Source organism: Callospermophilus lateralis, chromosome 11 (assembly GCF_048772815.1).
Source record: "Callospermophilus lateralis isolate mCalLat2 chromosome 11, mCalLat2.hap1, whole genome shotgun sequence".
Taxonomy (NCBI): Eukaryota; Metazoa; Chordata; class Mammalia; order Rodentia; family Sciuridae; genus Callospermophilus; species Callospermophilus lateralis.
In genome coordinates, this window is record NC_135315.1 from 22,134,614 (window position 1) to 22,159,956 (window position 25,343).

The 25,343-nt window shown below is 36.9% G+C and overlaps 1 protein-coding gene across 1 annotated transcript in view; it reads left to right on the top strand.

The window, feature by feature from the left end:
* The window catches only part of Ikzf3 (IKAROS family zinc finger 3), an 85,139-nt gene that overhangs the window by 25,575 nt on the left and 34,221 nt on the right, over nt 1-25,343 (top strand). Inside the window, exons 2-3 of the mRNA XM_076869277.2 lie at nt 2,274-2,327; nt 4,833-4,934. Of these exons, the coding sequence (XP_076725392.1) occupies nt 2,274-2,327; nt 4,833-4,934 (156 nt within the window). The remainder of the gene's footprint in view (nt 1-2,273; nt 2,328-4,832; nt 4,935-25,343) is intronic.

A 25,343-nucleotide genomic window follows, 5' to 3' on the forward strand; every position in this document is an offset into this window, starting at 1 on the left:
GGGAAATATAAATTCAGATGAAAATAGAATGCCAATATACATCTACCAGAATGACTCTAATTTTAAAATTCTGATAATAACCAAATATTGGCAAGGATACAGCGCATCATTCTTGCTAATGATACAACCATATTTAAACTGGTTCTGGCAGTTTCTATTAAAACTAAATTTGCCTGCTCTGTGACCCAGTAGTTCCATACCTGAGTATTTACTCAAGAGATAGGAAAGCATATGGCCACAGAAAGACTTTGACAAGGATGAACATACCCAAGTCTAATCATGAGAAAAACAAACAAATCCCATTTGAAGCACATTCTACAAAATACCTGAGCAGCTCAGGAAAGTCTGAGAACCAACAGGAGCCCAAAACACTATGACTAATGTAATATGGGATCCTGGGACAGGGAAAGAACTTCAGAGGACAATTAAGGAAATCTGAATACAGATAATAAAAATGTTTTGGTATTTTTTCATTAGTTGTACCGTACTAATATAAGATGTTATATGATGATAGAGGAAACTGAGAATGAAGTATGTGGGAACTCTGTGCCATCTTCACGATTTTCTGTTACTATTCTAAAATTTAAGAGTATATTGTTTTTAAAAAGAAAAAGAATAGTTTTACTCATAGTAGCCAAAACTGGAAACAGTCTAAGTGTCCCTCAACAGGAGAATGGATAAACAAACTGGCATATTCATTTAGTGAAATACTACTTAATAATAAAAAGAGTGAAATACTGATAAACACCCCAGAAGGGATATATCTCAGAAACTTTATGTTGAGTAAAAGAAGCCTCAGACAAAATAATTTATACCATGTGTCTGTCTGATCCCATTTTTAAAAAGTTTTAGAATAAACTATAATCTATAATGAAAAAAAAACAAACAGTAGCTGTCTCTGGAGTATGTGGGTGGGGACTAGGAGGGGACATGGGATGATGATAATGTTCTGTATCTTGACTGGGATTTGCATTACACAAGAATATGCCTTTAAAAACATCATTAAATGGTATACTTAAGACCTATGAGCCTCGGCTGGGGTTGTGGCTCAGCGGTACAGCGCCTGCTTCGCATGTGCCAGACCCTGGTTTTGATCCTCAGCACCACATAAAAATAAATAAGTAAAAGAAAGGTATTGTGTCCAACTACAACTAAAAAATAAAAAAGATCTATGAGTCTGGTGTGTTGGCGCAAGCCTGTAATCGCAGCAGCTTGAGAGGCTGAGGCAGAAGGATCCTGAGTTCAAAGCCAGTCTCAGCAAAGGCGAGGCACTAAGCAACTCAGTGTGACCCTGTCGCTAAATAAAATACAAAATAAGGCTGGGGATGTGCTTTAGTAGGGCCCTTGAGTACAATCACCAGTAGCAAAAAAAGAAAAAAGAAAAAATACCTGTCTCTAAATAAATAGGGCAAAATAGGGCTGGGGATATGACTCAGTGGTCAGATGTCCCTAAATTCAATCCCTGGTACCAAAAAAAAAAAAAAAAGCATTTTGCTATAATTTTTTTTAATACCAGGTATTGAACCCAGAGTCACATTCCACTGAGCTACATTCCCAGTCTTTTTATTGCTTTAGTTTGAGACAGTTTCTCCCTAAGTTACTTAGGGCCTTGCTAAGTTATTGAGGTTGGCCTGGAACTTGTGGTCCTTCTGCCTTAGCCCAGTCACTGGGATAACAGGCATGTGCCACCACACCCTTCTCTATGTAACTTTTACCTTTAAAAAAAATCTTATAAATAAATATGGAACTCTAGTTGTTAATAGTATACATGCCAAAGTCTTAGATGTGAAATATGCCAATATCTACCACTTCTTTCGAAATGCTTCAAAAAAGTAAGATGAACTGATAGATGGAGTAAAATGATGGATAGGAGAAAAATCTGTGAAAAAGCAAAAAATAGCATAATGCTATTATAAAATCTAGTCAGTGGGTAATGCATATTCACTGTGTAATTATTTTAACTTTTCTATCTGTATGTTTGAAAATATTTATAATAAAATATTGGGAGGAAGAATAGGATATCTGAGATTGTCTCTATTGGGCCCTGTGTTTTGCTCACTGTTCTTGTATAAGTAACTTCTGGGAGGAAGTTCTCAGAATAACATTGTTGCATCAATAATTCATTTCCTTCTCCTTGAGGCACTTTTAAGGAGAGCTAGAGGAAATGTAGTCCTGCTCTGAAAGAGTTTTCAAAATGGGATCCTTATTAAATTTGGAATGCTGAAATCTGTGTCAGTGTACCCTATCCATTTATTCATAATCTTTCTTTTCAGATATACAACCAAATGTGGAACTGAAAAGCACTCAGGAGCAGCCTGTGCCCTCAGGTAACATGGGTCTTTCCTTTCTAAAAACATAACTTTGCTGATAATACCAAAGAAAGAGGAGTGTTCTTATTCTGGTTATAGTAAAAATGCTATTTTTTTTTTTTTAAATACTGTTGTCAGCCTGGCTTAATGGCACGTTGGCTAGAGAGGCTGAGGCAAAACTTTGCAAGTTCAAAGCCAGACTCAGCAACTTAGTGAGGCCCTAAGGAACTTGGCAAGACCCTGCCTCAAAATAAAAAATAAAAAGGGCTGGGGATGTGGCTCAATGATTAAGTGTCTCTGGGTTCAATCCCTGGTACCAAAACAAAACAAAAAATAAAAAGTTGCTTTTAAAACAAAAAGTTGCTTATAAAACAAATAACTCATTCATTTAGATCATATGAATTATTTTGCAAAATAGGGCCTAACAGCACTCTGCCCAATATTGAATACTGGGTTTTTCTTTTCCTTTTTAAAAATTTTCAACTGGTTGATCTTGATAAAGACAGCTTTTGTTGAATATTATGGTAACTTAACTTTGAATGACGTGTTTTACTGTAGAACAGTTTTTTTTTTGTTTTTGTAAAATGCTAGATTGTAAATAATTTAGACTTTTCAGGCCACTTGTAGTCTCTGTCCCATATTCTTCTTTGTATTTTTACTACCCTTTAAAAATATAAAAACCGGGCTGGGTTCGTAGTTCAGTGGTAGACCACTTGCCTTGCATGGTGAGGTTTGATCCTCAGCACCACATAAAAATAAATAAATAAAACAAAGGTATTGTGTCCATCTAAAACTAAAAAAAAAATTTTTTAATTAGTGGGAAAAAAATGTAAAGACCATTCCTGCTTCCTGAACCCATATAGAAACAGGCCAGAGTCACACATGGCCTTTGGGCTATAGTTCAGTGACCCCCTTCTCTAGGATAAACTATAAACATTTAAAATAATTTATTTCCTAAAAATAATTCTATGATTTCTCCATCAATTAACTCACTTTGCTTGAATCAAAATTTATGGTATATTACAAAATGTATTACTTAAGTGTTTTGTATAATTGTGAGCTATAATCTCATATTTAATTGAACATGAACCTTGCATTAATTGATCAAGAGTCTACTATATGTTATTCATTTCAAGCTTGAGAAAAGTGAACCACTTTTATAGAATACACATTATAATATGCAGAAATTAGACTCTTAGGTATTCATAAATCAAAAAATGAGTCCATGATTACGACATTTTCAGAGCCTCTTTATGAAATGTGTTTCTGTTTTACATGTACATTCCAGTACATAACCTGCACCATGAGTTTCATCATGCCTCTGTAGATTTTCTAGTTACCTCTCTTATTTTGACCCAGCTTAAATGCCACAGGATTCAGTGTCTTTGATTATTTGTTGCAATAATAGGTATTCAGTAAATATTTTATGGAATCCTAGGAAGGAGTTTGATAGAAAGTAATTTCTCAGTTCATTACTTAAAAATATTTTTTATTGTAGGTGGACATAAAACCTTTATTTATTTATTTAATATTTTTTCTAGTTGTAGATGGTCACAATACCTTTATTTTGTTTATTTATTTATTTTTATGTGGTGCTGAAGATCAAACCCAGTTCCTCACAGGTGCGAGGCAAGCATTCTACCACTGAGCCACAACCCCAGACATATTTATTTACTTTTTATTTGGTGCTGAGGATTGAACCCAGTGCCTCTCGTGTGCCAGGAAAGTGCTCTACCACAGAGCCACAACCCCAGCCCTCAGTTCAATACCTCTGCTATTATCTTTTTGTTAAGCTTACATGTGAAAATAATTCCAGATACATTATTCATTTTCTCTTACATCTAGTATTATCAGTATTTATTGTAACAAAATTATATTTCCCTTAAACTTGATGTTTACCAAGCTTTCTATTTATTTAAGAATACTTTCATCATGCCTGCTCTCTTTCCTTTATGAACTCCCACTACACTTTGTTTCCTTCCACCCTGTATCTGAGTCTGCCTTGCATTATGGTTGAAGGCTTCTCTTATCCATATCTGCAAAGTATAAGTTCCTTGAAGGTAGGATAGGCATGATGACTTGTTCATATCTAAGCCTTGTCAGTATTTATTAAAAGTTCAAAACAGCATTTTTCCCAAAGTGGATCATATCAGTGTTTCCAAGTTCAATCTTTCTCATTACTGCATATTGATAGTTGGACATAAATAGCAATGGCATTCTGCTGAATATCATGAGATACGAATGAAGAAAAAAAATTCTGTCCAGAAAAAAACATGAGTGATTTTGAACTTGGGTGGAAGAAATATTAAAGATAATTGCATGAATTGGAAGGTGCCATGAACCCCATGTGTAGTTCTCCACTTGAAAAGTTTTTACACAGGTCCCTCTTAGATATATGTGAGGGCATACTGTTTATTACTAAAGGATTCTGTAGAGCTGAACATGAAATGACATGTACTTTATACATATTTATAAAAATTCTTTAAAGTTTATCACATACTTAGAACTCTTTTTGTTTTTTAGAAAGTCCAACAGTTTTGAATGACTACAATTTAACCAAACCTCATGAAGTAGAAAATGTGGACAGTGCAGAAGCCCCAACCAATGAAGATGAAGATACAGGAGGTGAGCCATAGTGTACGGCTTAAATCTAATGGTTTTAATATGGTCAAAGGTTAGTATGAAGGAGAAATTAGCTCTCCAAGGGAAACTTGCATTTGTGGGTTTAGTGAGAAGTGATTCTGATTTGTTTGTTTCACAAATATTTGCATTTAGTATATCCACAAGTTATATTAACTTTATTTAAAAAATGTTTATTGTACTCTTTTCCCTTTTAAAGTAGTACATATTCATTATAGAAAGTCTGTCTTGGTGTTTTCCAACACAACAGCCAGTTATCCTATTCTCCAGATAATAACTGGGTGTTCAACAATTCAATTCAATTCAGTTCTGGTACTAACTCCCAGAGTTAGCACAGGCCCTATGGGCTAAGGGCTCAGTCCCACAAGACTGTCCCCACTTGAATGCCAATTTCAAGTACTGGGTTCCCAGGTGTTACTTACACTTCAGTCTGATTTATCTGCAAACTTGAGGGTTCCCACTGCCCCACCCCCAGGCTCAATAAATTGCTCGGATAACTCAGAAAACTTGCTACATAACCCATTTGTTCATTTCTTTGCCCTCAGCTATTATTTCTCCTTCTCTCTGTCATAGTGATTTCCATAAGTCTGTGCCTCATACAGGAATTCCCTTAATAAGTCAACTTTCCATTGCCCCTTTGCTTTGCCACATGACCAGGCACTGACCATTACCCATGACTCAGTAGAAACAAAGGTACTTATATTGTTCAGTTCTTCCATGACTGCTTGGAAAACAAAGGTAATTCAGCCCATCAAACTGATTTGCTGTCACCTTCTTCAATCAGAGAAGTGTCTTCCAAAGATGTTGTTGTCCCTTTTCCTTAGAACTGCCATCTAAAACCAAGCAGCAATTTGTTGATCAGTCAAGGGCTACTTTATAGAGTACTGACTGAGTGTCACTAGAATCTGACAGCTTCTCACATAGTTCTAAATGGGAGAAGAGGCTTGATGCTTGTGAATTTCTTCCTTCAGTTCCCAGGTAGCATCACCCAGAAGAAAACATTTCTATTTTATGATAGAACTCTTCTGTGCATGGCCCTCCCCATTAGAGCATTTCCCTGACATCACCCAAGACATCATGGGTATCTTAGGGTTTAAGATTACTTTTTTGTCCTTCAAATATAGTGGCAGTTTCCATTGATGTTTGGAGAATTTCCTTTTTCATCTAAATCTCCACCTTAACCCTCTCAACTCTCATATTTCTGTATTCTCTAATCTAGTGTTAATCTGTGTTAATCTTTGCCAGTAAGTTTTCGTACCAGAATATATGAAGCTTCCATGTCAAGGAGCCCCGGAAACAACTTCTCTACCTCCCGACCATTTTATCTTCTCTTGTGCAAAAGGGCTTTTGGGTCGATAGGGTGCAGTTGGGTTCCCCCGCTTTTTTTTTTTTTTTTTTTTGTACTGGGGATTGAACTCAGGGATGCTTTACTACATTCTCAACTCTTTTTTGTTTTTTTACTTAGAGACAAGGTCTTACTGATCTGCTGAGGCTGGCTTTTAACTTGTGACCCTCTTGTCTCAGCCTTCCAAGTTTCTGGGATTATAGGCATTGGCAACTATTAGGGCTCTTTTTCAATATTTGTCATGATTAATCTGCCTATTGCCCCAAGCAATTAAGGTTAGATTTCTCATTATCATCTTTGTTTTCTGGATTCAATTTTTTTCCCAACTGGAGCAAATAAAGTGAATTTTTGGGGGCCCTTCAATGCAGGAGGACCAACAAGGGTTCCTTTTTATCCACCCAACTTTAAATAGTCTCTGTTAAGAGCTTGTTTCAACCATCAGTGTCTGTTTTATTTAACACATTTCTTTTCTTTTTTTTTTTTTTTTTGAGAGAGAGAGAGAGAGAGAGAAAGAGAATTTTAATATTTTTTTTGGGGGGGGGGCTGGGAATGTGGCTCAAGCGGTAGCGCGCTTGCCTGGCATGCGTGCGGCCCGGGTTCGATCCTCAACACCACATACAAACAAAGATGTTGTGTCCACCAAAAACTAAAAAATAAATATTAAAAAATTCTCTCTCTCTCTCCCTCTCTCTCTCTCTCTCTCTCTCTCTCTCTCTCTCTCTCTCTTTTTAAAAAAAAAAAATATTTATTTTTTTTAGTTATCTGCGGACACAACATCTTTGTTTGTATGTGGTGCTGAGGATCGAACCCGGGCTGCACACATGCCAGGCGAGCGCGCTACGGCTTGAGCCACATCCCCATCCCCTAACACATTTCTTAATAACACCCTGCTAGAAATGAGTCCCTTGATTTTCCCCCTTTTATTTACCTCTTTTTTTTCACCCCATGAAGATTTCCTTAGTTCAGCTTACTTATTTTTAAAAATATTTTGTTAGTTGTTGATGGATATTTATTTATTTTTATGTGGTGCTGAGAATCGAGCCCAGTTCCTCACACATACCAGGCAAGTGCTCTACCACTGAGCCACAATCCCAGCCCTCAGCTTACTTCCTAATAAACATCAACTTTGATGGGATGAGTCCTTTGGCTCTCCCCCATTTTCTTATTAATCAATCTAACATTCTTTTTGGTATCTGTAAGACCTCTGAGGAGAAACTAAGACAGAAAATTCAGAAAGGCCTCTTGAACTGTTGCTCAGTTTTTCAGTAAAGTAATCTGGAGTGTCCCCCAGTACCAACTGCATTTTCTTAGCATCTATATTTGTCTACTTGGCATACATTCATCATGAGGTCAATTATACTTTATTTTCTTATTATTTGTATTTTTGATGCTTTGTAATTTGAGGGCCTAATAGACCTGTTCCTCCCAAGGATAGGCAATTCTTAGATGTAGTAAAAGTCTCATCTAGGAGCATGCTTTTCATATATACAAACCCACCAGTCCTGAATCTATAACCCAAGTTATCTCCTTATCTACCTTTCACACACCAAGCCAATATTTTCCCAGCTCTAAATCATCCTAGGTTCTGGTACCTGCCAACTAGAAACCATCCCTATCCTTCCAAGTCTAATAAGATTATTCAAAATAGCCTATCCTAGCCAGTGTGGTGCCCCATGTCTATAATCCCAGTACTCTGGAGGTTGAGGCAGTAGGAGCAAAAATTCAAGGTCAATCTGGGCAATTTAGCAAGACCCTGCCTCAAAATTAAAAAAAAAAAAAATGCAAGGACTGGGCGTGTAACTCAGCAATAGAGCACCCCTAGGTTTAATTCCTAACAACACACACACACACACACACACACACACACTCCTATCTAAGCTGCTTACCTTGTCCTGCCTTGCCCTCCTACAGAAACCTCAATAAAAGCTGTGACCTAATGCTTTCTTTCCTCTTTCTTCTTCCTGACTACACTAGTGCTACACCCTGTATGACCTATACTGAGTATAATAAACTTCTTCCTTCTAAACTTCATTCTCATTTTCTCTGTGGCTGTACTAACTTAACCATACTATAGCCAATATGTACATTCTTAGATACCGCCTTAATGTTGGCATTTACCATGACTTGGGAAATGGGCATATTCAGCAAGTAAATATCATAATTATTATAAATCCAGTTCCACAAGTGTGAAATATATCAGTTTTTTCATCTGGGGTGTTCCATTTAACTTTTGTAGGGGGAGTTGGACACACTTATTGGAGTAAATAGACCTTACAATGGCTTTCAATAGCACCTGAGTTTATTCGAATGATGTAGCTTTATTGAAAGCTACACAGGTGGTTCCCTCAGGAATAAAGTATTGTCTAGACTATGTGTAGCCATCTGTGATTGTTCCATAGTGAGCTCTGGATACTATATCAACCCAAACATGCTCTTGCACTCATCAGCATTTAAAAACGAAGATACAGAGCAGGGACTGTAGCTCAATGTTAAAGCATATACTTGGCACACACCAGGACCTAAGTTCAACCCCCAGCACCACAAAGAAAAACAAAACCCCAAAACAAAAACCCAACATACTGCCTGTAAATTAATTTTTCTCACAATCCATTTTTGTAAGGGTTCTTCAGAAAGATAATGATACTGATTTATAAAATAATCTTTTATACTATATCCTCTGGTTTCAATACTTTCTTGGTTTTCCCCTCTCTTATCTGGACCATCCTCTTGGTGTCTAGAGATCTTATGAGTTTTTCTATTGTTCCCAATAAGTATTTCTAAGTATTCCCCTTTGGGTGCAGCTTTGAATCTAATATCCAAAGCTCAGGGCAACTGGAACCTGAGTTTGGTCTAGTGTCAAAATCTGACCCAATGTTCTCTTTTTCTTTCACTTTAGCTATTATAGATAAAGAAAGGATTACATATTTCACTTTTACCCTATAAGTTGGCATTTCCTAATGCATCCAGTGAACCAATTCCTCAGGAGTTGGGTCCATTTCTAAATTCCACTGGTAATTTTTACCATTAGTAGCTGCTGCTCCATACCACGAGTGACCATATGGCCCCCAGTGATCAGTGTTTCCATATCCCCTATCCTTTTTCATTCCAAACCACATGTTTTTTTGCGTCAACACTGGGCTAGCAAATCCAGCTCCTAAAACCAATTCTGGAATGTTTCTCAACATGAACAACCAGTTAGTTCTTCAGACAATAGTTCAATTGATGGATGTCCCACAATTCAATTCGATTTTAATATTAATTCCCAGACTTAGAGCAGACTCCATAAGTTAAGGGCTAAATCCCACATAATTACCCCTATTTCAGACATTGATTTTAAGTACCAAGTCCCTAGGTTACCCATACCTCTGTACAACCTGGGCAAATTTAAAGGTTCCCACAAATACTCTCCCCACTCCAGGAATGATGATTTGCTAGAATGACTCATAGAACTCAGGAAATCACTTTACTATCGTTGGTTTATTATAAATGATACAACTCAGAACAGCCAAATAGAAGAGCTGTATAAGACAAGGTAGATGGGGATCCCTCTTCAGGCATATCACCTTCCCAGCTCTTCTCTGGGTTCCCCAACCTGGAAGCTCTCTTTATTGTTCAAAATTTTTATAAGAGTTCAATCTCCAGCCCCCTGCCTTCCTAGAGTTTGGGGCCGAAGATTCCAACCATCTAATTACTTATCTTTTTGGTTACCAGTTCCATCCTGAAGCTATCTAAAGGCCCCAACCTAAGTTAGTCATTAGCATAAACTCAGGTGCTATTGAAAGAGGCTTGTTAGGATTAAGAAAGATACTTCTCCAACAAAGGAAATTGCAAGAGTTTTAGGAGCTCTGTGCCCAGAACTGGGAACAGGAGCAAAGACCAAATATACTTTTGTATTAATACCAAAGATTGGAAAGTTCATTGAAGTAGAAAGAAAAAAACAAAATCCACCTCTATTGTACCATCCAAAATCCACCTCTATTGCATTATGGAATACTTACTTTCAGGCTTTTTGTGTGAATTTTAAGCACTATGTTTATGTTTACATTGCTCACATTATATGCTGGTAATTAGGTCAATAAATTTAATCATTATTACTTTATAAATGTCACTCAGATCTCATTTTAAATATCATTTCTTCAGAGAGGGTTTCTGTTATAACCCAGTTACTATTTTAACCCAGTACCCTATTCTAATTCTCTGCATGGCACTTATCATAGATTTATTTGTTCATTTATTATTTGTCTCCTTCCATCCTTAATTGACCTTGCATTTTGGACTGTCTTTTTCACTGCCAGATACTTGCAACACCAAGAACAGTTCTTGTCCCATAAGTAAGTGTGCAATAAATACTTGTTGAGTAAGTGACTAAATGAAAGGTTAGTTATATTTGCATATATATGTGTGTTTCTTAGAGAAAGAAAAGAAAATGTCTTCTCAGAGTCTTTTTTCTTTTACTTTGATTGCTTAAGACCAAGAAATGGAGTTCTTTGTCTAAAATTTCTGAGATTCAAATCACAGCTTCAACTAACATTCCAGCTCTGCCGAGCTATACATTAATTTGTACCAGTTTTTAACCACAGAGACAGAAAATTGCTGCCTGGCACAGGATGTGGTCATTTGTGCTGAGGAAAGACATATGATGTATCAGTTTCATGCAGCTTCTTAAAGGTGACATCCATGGAGTCACACTCAGAATGAGGCAAATGGTAGCTGCGCCTTGACTTCCATCTTTCTGAGTTAGGGCTTCTGAGTTCTGGTAGGCAGCACCATTAAGTTTGTATTGAAATAGTGATCCCTGTACAATCTTCGGTCTGGGAAATTATCATTTGTGTTAGATTTTGCTCTAAATGCAGAAGTAGCCTATAGATTTTGTTTTTTTTTTTTCAAGTAGTTGGGGGTGAATGAGATTGATTACCTCAATATAAACAAGAAACCAGTTAATTTTCATTCAAAATAGGAATTTAAATAAACATTATAAAACCCCAGGAGATGTAGCACCTCTTTAGTAACTATACTGTAGACTGTAGGCCTCTGCTCATTCTGAATCTGCTCTGGATATTACTAAGGAGAAGAGTTAAGAGGGAGATTCAATCTCTGTGATCCATTCAGTGTGGATTCTCTTTGATTATTGTAGCAGTCTATGCCATTTCTATCACCTTACTTCCAACAACGTGTCAATGGATTAATGGACATCTGTGTGTAGAAATTATTTTTTCCAGTTGTTAGGGATCTGGAAGTCTCATGCTGTTCTTGGTAAACACTAGAAAACATGATCAATCATCCCAAATAATTTGGGGAAGAGAGAAGAAACAGTTCTTTCCTCTAAAGACTCAGAAAGAAATGAATAGGCTAACTTTAGTCTAGTCTGATTATTGAAATGGATTATTCCATTCTTTCATGATTAACTTCCAAATTTATTACTGTAATATTAATATTGACTCTTAATTTGGGCTAAATACCTTTGGAAAAAGTGATTACAGAGTCCTTCTTTTAAAACAGATGCAATATGATCAATGTGTTCAAATTATACACATTAAATTATGGAAGCAATAGAATTGAAAAGTAGCATTGGCTGGTAGAAGATATACGCATTGCATAATAAGATACTTCTGCCACTTTAACTGGTTTCTTGTTTATATTGAGGTATTCAATCTCATTCACCCCCAACTACTGGAAAAAAAAAATCTATAGGCTACTTCTGCACTTAGTACAATGGTGCATACAGACTGGAGTTAGGCTGGGTGTGGTGGCAGCCTAACTAATCCCAGTGACTCTGGAGGCTGAGGCAAGAGGATTTAAGTTCAAGGCTAGCCTAGGCAATTTAGCAAGATCTTAAGCAATTTGGGAGACCCTGTCTCCAAATAAAAAGGATTGGGGACATGGCTTAATGGTTGCTTAACTTTGGTATTGGATTTAACCCCCAGTACCAAAAGGAAAAAAAAAGACTGGTGTTAGGATTATACTTTTAAAATTAATTAGAGAAATTTAGCTAAATTGTAATTACAAATATAGAAAACATGCTTTAGAATCCTGTTCTATTTTAAATTTAACAGAAGCATTTTTAAAGATGTCCTTTGAAAGTTTTTAGAAACTAACCTGTCTGGGGTGCTTTAAATTCAGAATAATTGTAATGTTTAATTTACATCTTAAAAAAATTAAATGTCATGTACATGTTAACAAGTTTCCAGCTCTTAGTTACTTTACAGAAAATTTCAGGCCCTGATGGAAACATTCTATCTTTTCTCTTTTAGAAAGACAGACTAATTTTTAGGGGGGAAAAGTCTTTATCCAATTAGAATTATTTGTAAAACAAAATAAAAATATTCAGAAAAATTGTGTAGATGTTAACATTTAGCATAAATTTACTTGCTTCCCACTCCACAAATATTATTATATATTTTTACAAAATAGTCCTAGGAACCTTGTAGAGGGGTTGGCATACTTTTTCTGTAAAGGGCCAGATAGTAAATATCTTAGAATGTGTGAGCCACACAATCTGTATTACAGCTCTTCAACTCTGCCATTATAGTGTAAAGCAACCAAAGAAGATACATAAAATGAATGGGCATAGTTGCGTAGCAATAAAATTTTATTTATAAAAACAGACAGCTAGGGCCTGGGGTTGTGGCTCAGCGGTAGAGTGTTCGCCTCACATGTGCAAGACCCTGGGTTTGATCCTCGGCACCATATAAAAATAAATAAGTGAAATAAAGGTATTGTGTCCAATTACAACTAAAAAATAAATATTAAAAAAAAAGTGAGCCAACCTGCAGGCCATAATTTTATTACTCCTGGCCTAGTGTATACTTTAATTATATGATGAGTTAAGAAAGCTTTGGTCCTTGAAAGGAACAGAATTCATATAAATATCTTTAAAAGGCATCAGTGGGTACTCTAACACTATTATCTTAAAAATTATATATATATATCTGTTATTAACAGCTCTGCTCATCACATGCACATGTAGTTGAGCTTTCTTTCACTGAAGTTTACATAAATTAATTAGGAATAAAACCATATGTGGATTAAATGTTGTAACTCCATTTAGTTGGTTCCTTCTTTCTTCCTGAAAACTTAAGTCCATAAGGATAATATACGGGTAATAGTTACATCAACTCAAGTTTGTTTCTCCATGAGGCCTTCTTACAGAATCCCAACTCCCCCAGTGTAGTCTCAGAGCTGAGTTTTTGGAATATGTTCTATTAGTACTTGTTTACATACCTAGTTATATTCTATCTGGTATTGTTTGTAAATGATGAGATTTAACTACATTACATTACAAACTTTTTGAAAAAAAGAACCTTAATATTCCACATTTACATCTTTCTAAAAATGCTTTCCAATGAAGCAGTATAATTCAACTGGATTGAAAAAACACTGGGAGTGAAGAGGTCCAGAGTTCTTTTTCCAGCTTTGTCATCGACACCTATGAACAATTATTACTTCTCCTTAGTGTCCAACTGCAACTTGAGACTGAACTTCAGACTGAACTTGAGCAGTAGGAAAAGGCCCAGGGATCCCCAAGTCCTTATTTTTGTTTAGCATCCAATGAATGCTGGGAGTATAGCAGGCACTTCACTGAATATAAAGGATATTAGGACCTTCTTCTTGAATCTAAAATGTCAGCACAATACTGTGATGTCAAAAACAGAAACTAAACCAATATTAAAACATGTCATTAGAAAGAATATCCCTATGGCTTATATGTGGCCTGTGATCTCAGAGAACACAGTAAAATCAAAGCCTCTAAAGATCAGGGCTAGAGGTGAGATGTGTTTAACACTACTGTACCCAGGGATATGAGCAGGTAGAGATGAGGTGCAAGGTGGTGGAGTGCCAGCTCAGCAAGGGCCTGGAGAAAAATCATGGCATTTGCAGGTAAATGGATGAAGTTAGAGAAGATAAAGCTAAGTGAAGCTAGCCAATCCCCCCCCCAAAAAAAAAAAACAAATGCCAAATGTTTTCTCTGATATAAGGTGACTGATTTATAGTGGGGTTGGGAGGGGGAGCATGGGAGGAATAGATGAACTCTAGATAGGGAAGAGGGGTGGGAGAGGAAGGGAGGGGGCAGGGGGTTATTAATGATGGTGGAACATGATCATTATTATCCAAAGTACAGGTATGAAGACACGAATTGGTGTGAATATACTTTGTATACAACCAGAGCTATGAAAATTGTGCTCTATATGTGTAATAAGAATTGTAATGCATTCCACTGTCATATATAAATTAAATAAATAAGTAAATAAATAAATAAAAGACATGGACTTAGGAGTGGAAGACTGAAGTAGAACTTTCACAGCTTTCTCTTTCAGTCTTTCTTCCTCTGACACTGGATTCCCATCTTTGCCATTTCCCACTTAGAAAATGAATGGAAAGGGCCTGTCATGAGCATGTATGTTATGAGGCTGTGATTCTATGGCATTTGCCAATGGCCATTGATTTCTCTCCTTGAATATTTAGGGAATATAAGTTTGGCTGCCAACTCTCTGGCCCCATTTTTCAGCAGCCCTCTTCCTACTTAGACTAGCCATTCATTCTAGAGCTGCTCTTGGGGCAGAAAAAATACAGCATCCCTCAGTACCCATGGACAGCAGCCATTTACACTGCCCATGTTGCACATTTACCTTTTGTGTTAGTTTCCCAGGGCTTCCATAACAAATTACTACACATCAAGTAGCTTAAAGCAACATGAACTTCTGTCTCCATTCAGAGGAACGATGCTCCCTCTGAAGGCTCAGGGGAAAGCTTTCTAGCTTCTGGGATACCTTGATTTTTCTTGCTTTTGGGAGCCTCACCCAATGTCTGCTGCTGTTGACACATGGCCCTCTTCCCTGTGTTTCTCTGTATGTCCTCTCCTCTTATAAAGATGGCAGTCATTGGATTTAGGACCCAGCCTAATCCAGCCTAATCTTAACTATAATTAGTTAAGATTATAGTGTAATCCAAAAACTCAGCTCTGAGACTACACTGGGGGAGCTGGGATACTGTACGAAGGCCTCATGGAGAAGATATAGTGTAATCTTAACTAATTACATCTATAATGACCCTGTTTCTGAATACAATCACATTCTGAGATTCCAGGCAGACATGATTTTTGGCAGGACACTATCAACACACCAAACCCTTGTTTCCTGACTTTACAACTGAATATTAAACATACATGATGCCCATCATGAAAGAGATCTCTTTTTAATTCATAGTACTGTGGTGTTTAGTGTTTTTGTTTGGTTTCTTCTTTCCTGTTAGAGTTATGGATCTTGCCAGGTTCCCCAAGAAAAGTCAAATTTGATAATTTATTGAAAGGCCTTAAAATTTCTCTAATTGTGACACCTTATGCTGTAGAGATGTTTGAATTAAGGAACTTCCCCCTTAGGAAATGGCTCTCATCTTCAGTAGCTTTCCATGGCACAGTCTCCATCCCTTTTGAGGTGTACAACTGTTGTGTGAGTATAAGAAGTACTCACTACTTTGATGCAGCTGAAAGGGGAAAAAAGCAAGCCACATTTGTGGTTCATGGATGCTAATTGCTGTTACAATAGATGTGTGAAGGAGATTGGCTGGAGCGAGCTGGGAGAGACCAAGTCAGCCTCGCCTTGCGCTCATTGAGGTTCCGCGGTATGGCTTAGCACACGCAGATACATGCTTCAAAAGGAAGTGCCGTTTTTTATCAAAATATTACATCTCTCAAGCCCAGATCAAGCCTGTCGCTCATGGGATGCAAGGGTTATCTTACAAAATCAGCAGCGCATTGCTGCACAAGTTCACTCACAGGGGATTTCTTTATGTGCTTGCACTGGGCAGAGTGTTAGAGCTTCCACTGTGTCACACAGTGGTTCTGTTGGTGATAAAACCGAGACAGGGTCTCCTTGAAACTTTTTAACAAAACAAATCTCTGGATTTTTTTTTTTTTTTTTTATAAACCAGACTGTGTAGCACAGTGAAGTAAGAGGAATGTGTAGGTGTGCATTTGGTATCTGCAAAAGAAGATGAACAATCGAAATAACTAAAGGAAAATGGGTCTTCCCATTGTCCTTACTGGATCCTTGGGAAGTTTCCCCTTCTCATTTTCCTTCTGTGGAGCAGTCATTTGGCGCCTCCTTCCAGTAGGGATAGCAGACTCATGAAACACACAGTGGAGCATGCTGACTCCCACAGCAACCACTCTTGCCATTGAGTCCTGAGCTCACACAAGGTTTGGCACCAGCCGTGGTGACTGGGCCATCATGTTTCCTGTGCAGTTTGATAGCTACATGAAGCGGGGACCTTGCAGGGGGAAAAGGATAGTCCCTGTGGTGTGCCAGAGCCAGCTCACTGTCACTTGTTAAATTTTCAGGAATTTGCCAGGCACGATGGCAAATGCCTATAAATCCCAGCAAGCATGAGGCTGAGGCAGGAGGATCAAGAGTTCAAAATCAGCCTCAGCAACTTAGTGAGGCTCTGAGCAACTCAGTGATACCCTGTCTCTAAATAAGATATTTTAAAAGGGCTGGGAATGTGGCTCAATGGTTAAGCACCCCTGGGTTTAATCCCTGGTATAAATTAATTAGTTAATTAATTTCAGGAATTTTGTGATCTGGCTGACTTTACACTGGTAGCTTGAAATTGGCCATGGTGGACTGTTTATACTACTGAAATCAACAAAACCCTCCCTACTCACTGTGTTGGTTGGTAAGCATTTACCAGCACACCACAACCTGAGGAATGAACAAAAACCTGTCCTGGCTTATAAATTTGTTTTTCTTTTTCTTTTTTTTTCCTAATAATTTGTAAACCCGCAGGGGCTTTTGTTGGGGTAGGGTAATTTGCATAAAAGAGAATAGTGTTGGAGTTGAGAAGAGTACATGAGATCTCCTGATCTCCCTATAGTAGATAGGATCCAGAAATTTTATCTTACAAAATATGGGGATCATATTATTGTAAAGTTAATGAAATATAGCAATTGTGCTGTTAGGAAAAGCACAAAACAACCACTGTGAAGTGTATAGTGGACACAGTTGACATGCATTAAACTTTAAAAGTTCCGAAGGATCATGAAGCTGTTACTTCCTGCCCACTTCCACAGCACAAAGAACTTCAGCTTCCTCTTATCTGAGAAGGGAGTGGGGTGGATAACTGCAGGCAGTCACCAATCATGTTGTAACCACATTTGTACATTTGTGTTGTGGCAGGTCTTATTATACTTTATTGTGTCCCAAAGATATGACAAGGACAATCTTTTTTGGACATATTCTTCTTTTACGCCAAAGTTCTGGGCAGATAGCAAATGTTTTGTTCCCTTTTCTTTCTGCCTTTCCATCCAATCATCGATTTGTCCATTTATTCCTTACCTTGTCCACAAGTGCTCACTAAACAATTGTTGATTAATCAAATAAAGTGAAGGAGAGCATTTAAGTACATTTTGGCAATGGGATTTTTTTTTAACTGTGTTCTTTAAACACTGGGAAGATTTTTCAAGGATTGAATGCGTGTGGATTATTTTAAGAGAATTAATTTCCAGGTTCTCAACTTCAGTATGTTCTCTTCCTAAAGCTGATCTGCCCTAGAAGCCACTGCCATTTTTTTTCCCCATCTCCTCTTTTGCAGTGATCCTTTTCTACTTCATTAAAGAAAGGCACATCCCTCACCCATCTCTACAGTGCAAGTAATTTCAGGATGCCAAACAAAGGGTCAACTCAATAATTTCTTTAATCAGACTTTCGCAAATTATCCTTTATCTTCTCATTAAGAGATTCCGGGGTGGGGGGAGGGGGCTGGGGTTGTGGCTCAGCAGTAGAGCACTTGCCTTGCACCTGTGGGGCCCTGGGTTTGATCCTCAGCACCACATAAAAATAAAAGAAATAGAGGTATTGTGTCCAACTACAACTAAGAGAGAGAGAGAAAGAGAGAGATATATTTCCCCTAAACTTTACTTTTTATATTTGATAATTATTGATCAAGGATTATAGCTGGGTATGGTGGCCCACACCTGTAATCCCAGCATCTCAGGAGGCTGAGGCAGGAGGATCATAAGTTCAAAGCCAGCCTCAGCAAAAGCAAGGCGCTAAGCAACTCAGTGAGAACCTGTCTCTAAATAAAATACAAAATGGGCTGGGGATTTGGCTCAGTGTAGAGTGCCCCTGAGTTCAATCACAGGTATCCCCCCTTCAAATTCCCTGTATAATAAGCGAGTAATTTCTGGGCTTCCTACTTTGTGGCATTGGTCATGATGTTTCTTCCTGCATCAATATATCTGTTTTAGCAAATATAATCTTGGACTGATGTTGTGGCTTGGTGGTAGAGCACTTGCCTAGCATGTGTGAGGCATTGGGTTCAATTCTCAGTACTGCATATAAATAAATAAATAAAATGAACAAAATCAACAAATAAAAAATAATACATATATACACACACATGTATATATATATGTATATGTACATGTATAATATACCATGATTGTTTTAATCAGTTGGTTCTAATAATTTGATCCAGAAGGAATTTTTTTTTGACATATTGCACTTCATGGTAACAAAAATAGCCTTACTCTCTCTCTCTTCTTCTTCTTCTTGGTTGGAGAGATATAGACTAAGCAATAGAAGAGCTGAGAATGTAAGGGTAGTGTATTGGGATAAGACTCTATAGGTAAAGTGAACTGGAAATAGAAGTTGAAGGAGAAAATTCCTTAGTTAAAGCTAATTTATGTATTTGTTAGTTTATGATAGGTAAATCAAATTGCAGTAATTTATGTTTCATCAGATACATCTGAAAGTATGTAGTAACAATTTAAACCTTCATTATTTACAATAAATAATTATCTATTTTTTTACTTTTATTTTGTTTATTTAGTTTTATGTGGTTCTGGGAATCAAACCCAGGGCCTCACACATGCTAGGCAAGTGCTCTACCACTGAGCTACAACCCCATCTCCAACAATTATCTATTTTTAAAAGTAAACTTACGATTAAAATGGGAATTTCACCTTAATATTTTCTTAATGTCCATTTTATGTAAAGGAGAAATATAAGACTTCAAATTTATTTCTTTTTTAAAATATTTTTATTAGTTATTGATGGACCTTTATTATTTACTTAATTGCATATATGTGGTGCTGAGAATCTAACCCGGTGCCTCACACATGCTAGGCAAGCGCTCTACCACTGAGCCCCAGCCCCAGTCCCTCAAATTTATTTCTTATTAAAATTTTTTTTAGTTATAAATAGGCACAATACCTTTATTTTATTTATTTATTTTTTATGTGGTGCTGAGATCAAACTCAGTGCCTCACATGTACCAGTAAGCAATGGACCACTGAGCTACAACCCCAGCCCTCCCCAGCCTTTTTAAATATTTTATTTAGAAAAAGGGTCTTGCTGAGTTGCTAAGTGGCTTACTAATCTGCTGAGCCCTTTCAAATTTCTTTTTGAGGGTACTTAAGTCAAAAGTTTTATTTTTCCAACTGTTATCTTATAGTACATAAAGAATATCCTAGAGGCACCTGTAATTTAAAGGCTTATTTACAGCCTTTAAATTTTGTGTTTGCAGGCATGTGTACATTTTTCTGGGCCAAGAGTACAATTTTCCCAGAAGTCCACAACCCAGAAGAGATTAAAAGATCTAACCAAAGCAGGTCTTAAGGCTCTTGACTTCACTGTGTTCATGATGGTTTTGTATTTATTGACATGTGGAACTGCTTCCAACATAAACAATTTTGGTTTAGTTCTGTGTGTATATAGAATAATATTCACTAATTATGAAAAAAATCTAAGATAAACCCACTCCCCTTTCTTTATCACCATCCTGAAACCTGTCCTAGAGCAATCTTTTAATTTAATTCTTTAAATTTTACTTACTTTTTGCTGGTATTAGGGGGCTTCACAAATGCTAAGCAAGCACTGTACTGCTGAGCTACATCTTCAGTCCTTTTATTTTGAGACGGTGTCACTAAGTTGCCCAGGCTGGCCTATAACTTGGGATCTGCCTGCTTCAGCCTCTTAAGTAGCTGGTATTATAGTCATATACCACTGCACCAGGCTCTTTTTTCTTAAGTTTGATGGAGAAGTTGCAGGTGGCTTCATGGATAGAAAAATGCTAAATGTAAACTTGAAACAGTTTTTTGTTGTTGTTTGTTGGTATTTTTTTGGTACTAGGAATTGAACTTAGGGTGTTCAACCACTGAGCCACATCCCCAGCCCTCCCCTTTTAAATAATTTTTTTAGTTGTAGATGGACACATTATCTTTATTTTTATTTATTTATTTTTACATGGTGCTAAGGATCCAACCCAGGGCCTCATGCATGAGAGGCAAGTGCTGTACCACTGAGCTACAACCCCAGCCCTCCCCAACCTTTTTAAATATTTTATTTAGAAAAAGGGTCTTGCTGAGTTGCTAAGTGCCTTACTAATCTGCTGAGGCTGGCTTTGAACTCATGATTTTCTGGCCTCAGCCTCTTGAGGTGTTGTGCACCACTGTGTCCTGCTGTTTTTTTGTTTTTAATTTCAGTGCTGGGTATTGAACTCAGGGCCTCAGGCTTGCTAGGCAAGTGCTGTACCACTGAGCTGCATCCCCAGTCTCTGAAAACAGTTTTTAAAATGCTAGATGTTCACCCTTGACAGTTCTATTATGTGGTTTCTTCCCACATTTAATCAGAAGTCCAACAATTGGTTGACAGAGTATTTGGGCTCAGAGATAGGAAAATTACATTTGGAAGTGACTAACAATACAGTAGTTTTAAGGCTTTGGATTTTAAAGTGTCACACACACAGCAGATGAATGAAGATGTCAAAGCCAGGCCTAAAGGAGGACCTTGGTAATCCAGCCCTTGGTGTATAACCTTCAAACAGCAATAAACAAGATTATCTGGATTTAACATGTGACCTTTCTCAGTTTGACTGGTAGGTCCAGATGTTTTCTCATTTAGCTGCCTGGTTGAAATCTGCTTTAACTGACTGCAGTTGGATCTAGATTTGAGATTGCAGGAATGACAGTCTTGAAGACTGTATTCTGCAGTGGGTGATGCTGTCTAAACAATAACATATGGAGACCCATGGTTTAATAATTAAAAATAATTTGTGACCTTACCCTTAATAGATTTGTTAATTATGTCAACTGAAAAAGTAAAAATGGGATCGTGACAGATATTTCACTATATTCATCAGTCTGGTGGCATTAAAGACATTGACAAGATTTGTTAGAACCAGGCTTTTCTGCACCTGCGTCTACAGAAGCAGAAATCCCAGATATGCCTTTGTTATCCTTTGTTACCCCTTGAGTAAATTCAGAGCAGCCCTAGAGAAAATATGAAAGGCTTTTGATGAACTTAAGTCAGTCCATGCTTGTAACCATACTTCCTACCCACCCAAATTTGGAAACAACTTAATGGTCTTTTATTACCTCCTTTAGTGCTTGGAGTCCAAAGCCATGTCTGGCATTTTTATATGACCTCTCCCTTACTCACCATCAGCTTGATTTTCTAGTCTTTCAGGTTGTGCTAGTTCTTTCTCTGAGACCATATAGGAAAGATAATTCTTTAATTTTTTTTCTTTTGATTTATGAGAAATTTAAGTCCTCACATCCTTGAATGAACCCTCAGAGCACTCCTCCATGTGCATTTATACCACTGCTGACTTGCAGGTCAGAGATGCACTCATTAACTAATTGATAATTATAGCCTAGCAAAGTTCACTAAGTTATTAATAGAATAGAAATTGAGACAGTATAGTCAATGAACATAAAATATGACAAAGAAGTAACCCACAGTTTGAAAATCTGTATACTTGTGGATTATAGCACAATTTAGAAGAAGCAAAAATCAGTGGTTAGGTATGTATCTGAAATTGATAATAAAATTACTAAGTACAATAGTATCCTGTCAGTCCAACTATTTTATAATTGATTGTTTTAGCCTCCTTTCCTACTGCCAAGTAGGAGATGCATCTTGTGTTTTTTTTAATCATTTATTCTTTTTAAAATATTTTTTTAGTTGTAGATGGACATAATATCTTTATTTATTTTTATGCAGTGCTGAGGATCAAACCCAGTGCCTCACACATGCCAGGCAGGTACTCTACCACTGATCTGCAAACCAGCCCCCTAACCATTTATTTTTGTTAATTTCATTTAAGAGAACATGAAATCATCTGCATGAAAACAGAGGAGTTAATCTTTCGGTGTGAGTGTGTGTGTGTGTGTGTGTGTGTGTGTGTGTGTTTTTGTGTGTGTGTGTGTTTTGCTGGAGATCAAACCCAATGCCTCCCTTGTACTAAGTAAGGGCTCCACAACTGAGCTATATACTAGTTCCTAAATTCCTAAAAGATAGTCTTTTAAGATTTGTGGGGTTGGTCATAGCTTAAAAAACAAAACAAAACAAACAAACAAAAAAAAACATTTGTCATGATCTTCTTTGTAGTAGCTGATAAATGTGTAGTTACAAATCTTCCCTTTGAGGTAGTGTCAATAGAGGATAGCTAGCTGTTGGTTTATTTTTATTTTTTTTAATCTGTATATATTTATTCTTTTTAAAAAAACAACATTCATCTTGTTATAATTTTCATACCTTGCTCAAGTGTTCAGTTCATTGACTTTTTTTGGTAAACTTAACAGAGTTGTGCAACTGTAATACCCCCATGTTTTAGAATATTTCCATAACCCTAAAAACCTCTTGTACCTGTTTGTGGTCAATTACTAATGTGATTTTTGTCTCTATAGATACTCATTTCTGGACATTTTATATAAATGGTATGATACCATACATAACCTTTTACTTCTGGCTTCTTTTGCTTAGAAGTTGCTTCTTCAACTTCTTTGAAGTTCATCCATGTTTCTGTGTGTATCAGGAGTTTGTTTCTGAGTAGTTTATTTCTGAGTAGTATTCCATTGTATTAATATAGTAAATTTTATTTATAAGGTAGCTGGTTGATGGACATTCAGATTGTTTACATTTTTCAGCTTTTATGAATAATGCTGTTATGAACATTTACATACAAGTCTGTGTGTGAATGTATGTTTTCATTTTTTTTTGAGTAGATACCTCAAAGTAGAATTGCAGGGTTGTATGGTAAATTTTTTTTTAATTTTGTAAGAAACTGCCTATATTAGTTATCAATTGGCGTGTAAGAAATTACTGCAATCCTTAGCAACTTAAAACAATATAAATGTATGATCTCAGGAATACAGGCACATTGTCTCTGGGTCCTCTGCTTCACAGTCCCTCCCAAGCCTGCAGTTATGGCACTGACCTTTACTGTGGTCTCATACAAGGGCTTGACTAGGGAAGGGTCAGCTCCAAACTCACTCATGGTCAGTCAGGATTCAGTCTTGAGGGTTGTGAGACTTTGAGGTTGGCCACATGTTGCCTCCCATTCCATATAATCTGTCTAGCTTACTTCTCAGAGAAGCACACAAGGAGAGATGATGAACAAGATCCAACTCACAGTCTTTTATAGCCTAATCACAGAAGTGACGCCTCCCATCGCTTTTTGCCATCAGAAGCAAATCACCTAGGTCCAGCCCACACTCAAGGGAACATCACACCATGTATGAACTAGGAAGCAGAGATCACTGGATGCCATTTAGAAGGCTGCCTACCACTTGCCAAACTGTTTTCCAAATGGCTGCACCATTTAAAAAATAAAATGGCTGCATTTTATATCCCCCCAGCAACAAAAGAGAGTACACCATTTTCTCCATATCCTTGCCAGCACTCATCATTGTGTGTCTTTTTGGTAATAACCATTCTAGTGGGTGTGAAGGAATATCTCATTGTGGTTTTAATTTGCATTTCTCTAATGACTGATGACATCAAGTGTCTTCTCATTGGCCTATTGTCCATATGTATAATTTCTTTGGTGAAATGTCAGTCCAAATCTTTTCTGTGTTTTAATTGGGTTATTTGTCTTATTATTGAGTTGTAAGATGAATCATGCTTTTGGTGTCATATCTAAGAAATCTTAGACCTTGCCTAATTCAAGGTCATAAACATTATGTGTCAGCTACTATGCTAGTACCTTTACATACATTATTTTGCTTAATTTCATTATTGTGACAACCCTGTGAGGTATAGATATCATCTTTGCCTCAATGAGGAAATTCATAGAAGTCAAGTGACTTGTTCAAGTCACCTAAGTAGTTACTGCAAAGATTCAGATTTTAGTAGGAAAAAAAAAAAAGCTAAATTCCATATTGTCCCTTCCCTGTAATTATCAATACCTACTCCATTATTTGAATCTGATTAATAGAAACCTATTTGTGATCATTTGGAATTACCATTTGAAATAGAAGGGACATGTTCTTCAGTTTCTTGGCTGGATTCCATTCTAGTTTTATTCTGCTAGACAATATTTCCTCCACAGTTTTTGGTTGAGCTAGGATGCAGTTTTGCTTGCAGCCTTAAAGTGTATGACTGGGCAGCTGTTAAGCAGTTGCTGTGCTTCACCCCCAGGGATGAACATGTTCCAGTGACAAGATAGCTTATTCCCTTGTGAGCTTTTAATGTTATACATTCACCTAGGAGAAGACAGTATTGAGTCTCTCCAATATTTCTCAGTGCTCTAATCCCATTATTTGAAAACCAGTGGAGGGAAGGAAGCAGAGAGAGCCAAAAGTCCAAATAATACATTACAGATGGTAATTTTTATATTATTTTTGGTATTTTTAAAAATTTAACTAATTTCATGTTAGAAAAAATAGAATCATCTAATTTTTAATCTTTATATTCATTTCCTTCTCCTTTAAGAACTCTTTATATAATTTGGGTCTGATTGGAATACCTTTAGTTAGAAATACAATTTATTGTTTCCCTCTACTCTGAGCTAATGTGCTAGCTTTAGGCAAAATTGCAGTCTGTGTGATTTTTAAAAACACAATCAACCCTAATTTTGTACTTGAGGCAAAGAACAAAGTCATTGTTCATTGCTTCCTTCCTTCCTTTTCAATTTTTTTTCCTTCCTTCCTTCTACTTGGGAAGCAGTCCCTGAGCTCTGTACCAAGCACAGTATTAAATGTTGAGGATACAAGTAGAACAAAATACAAACACTGACATTGAATAGCACTATGTGGATGGAAAATGGGCATG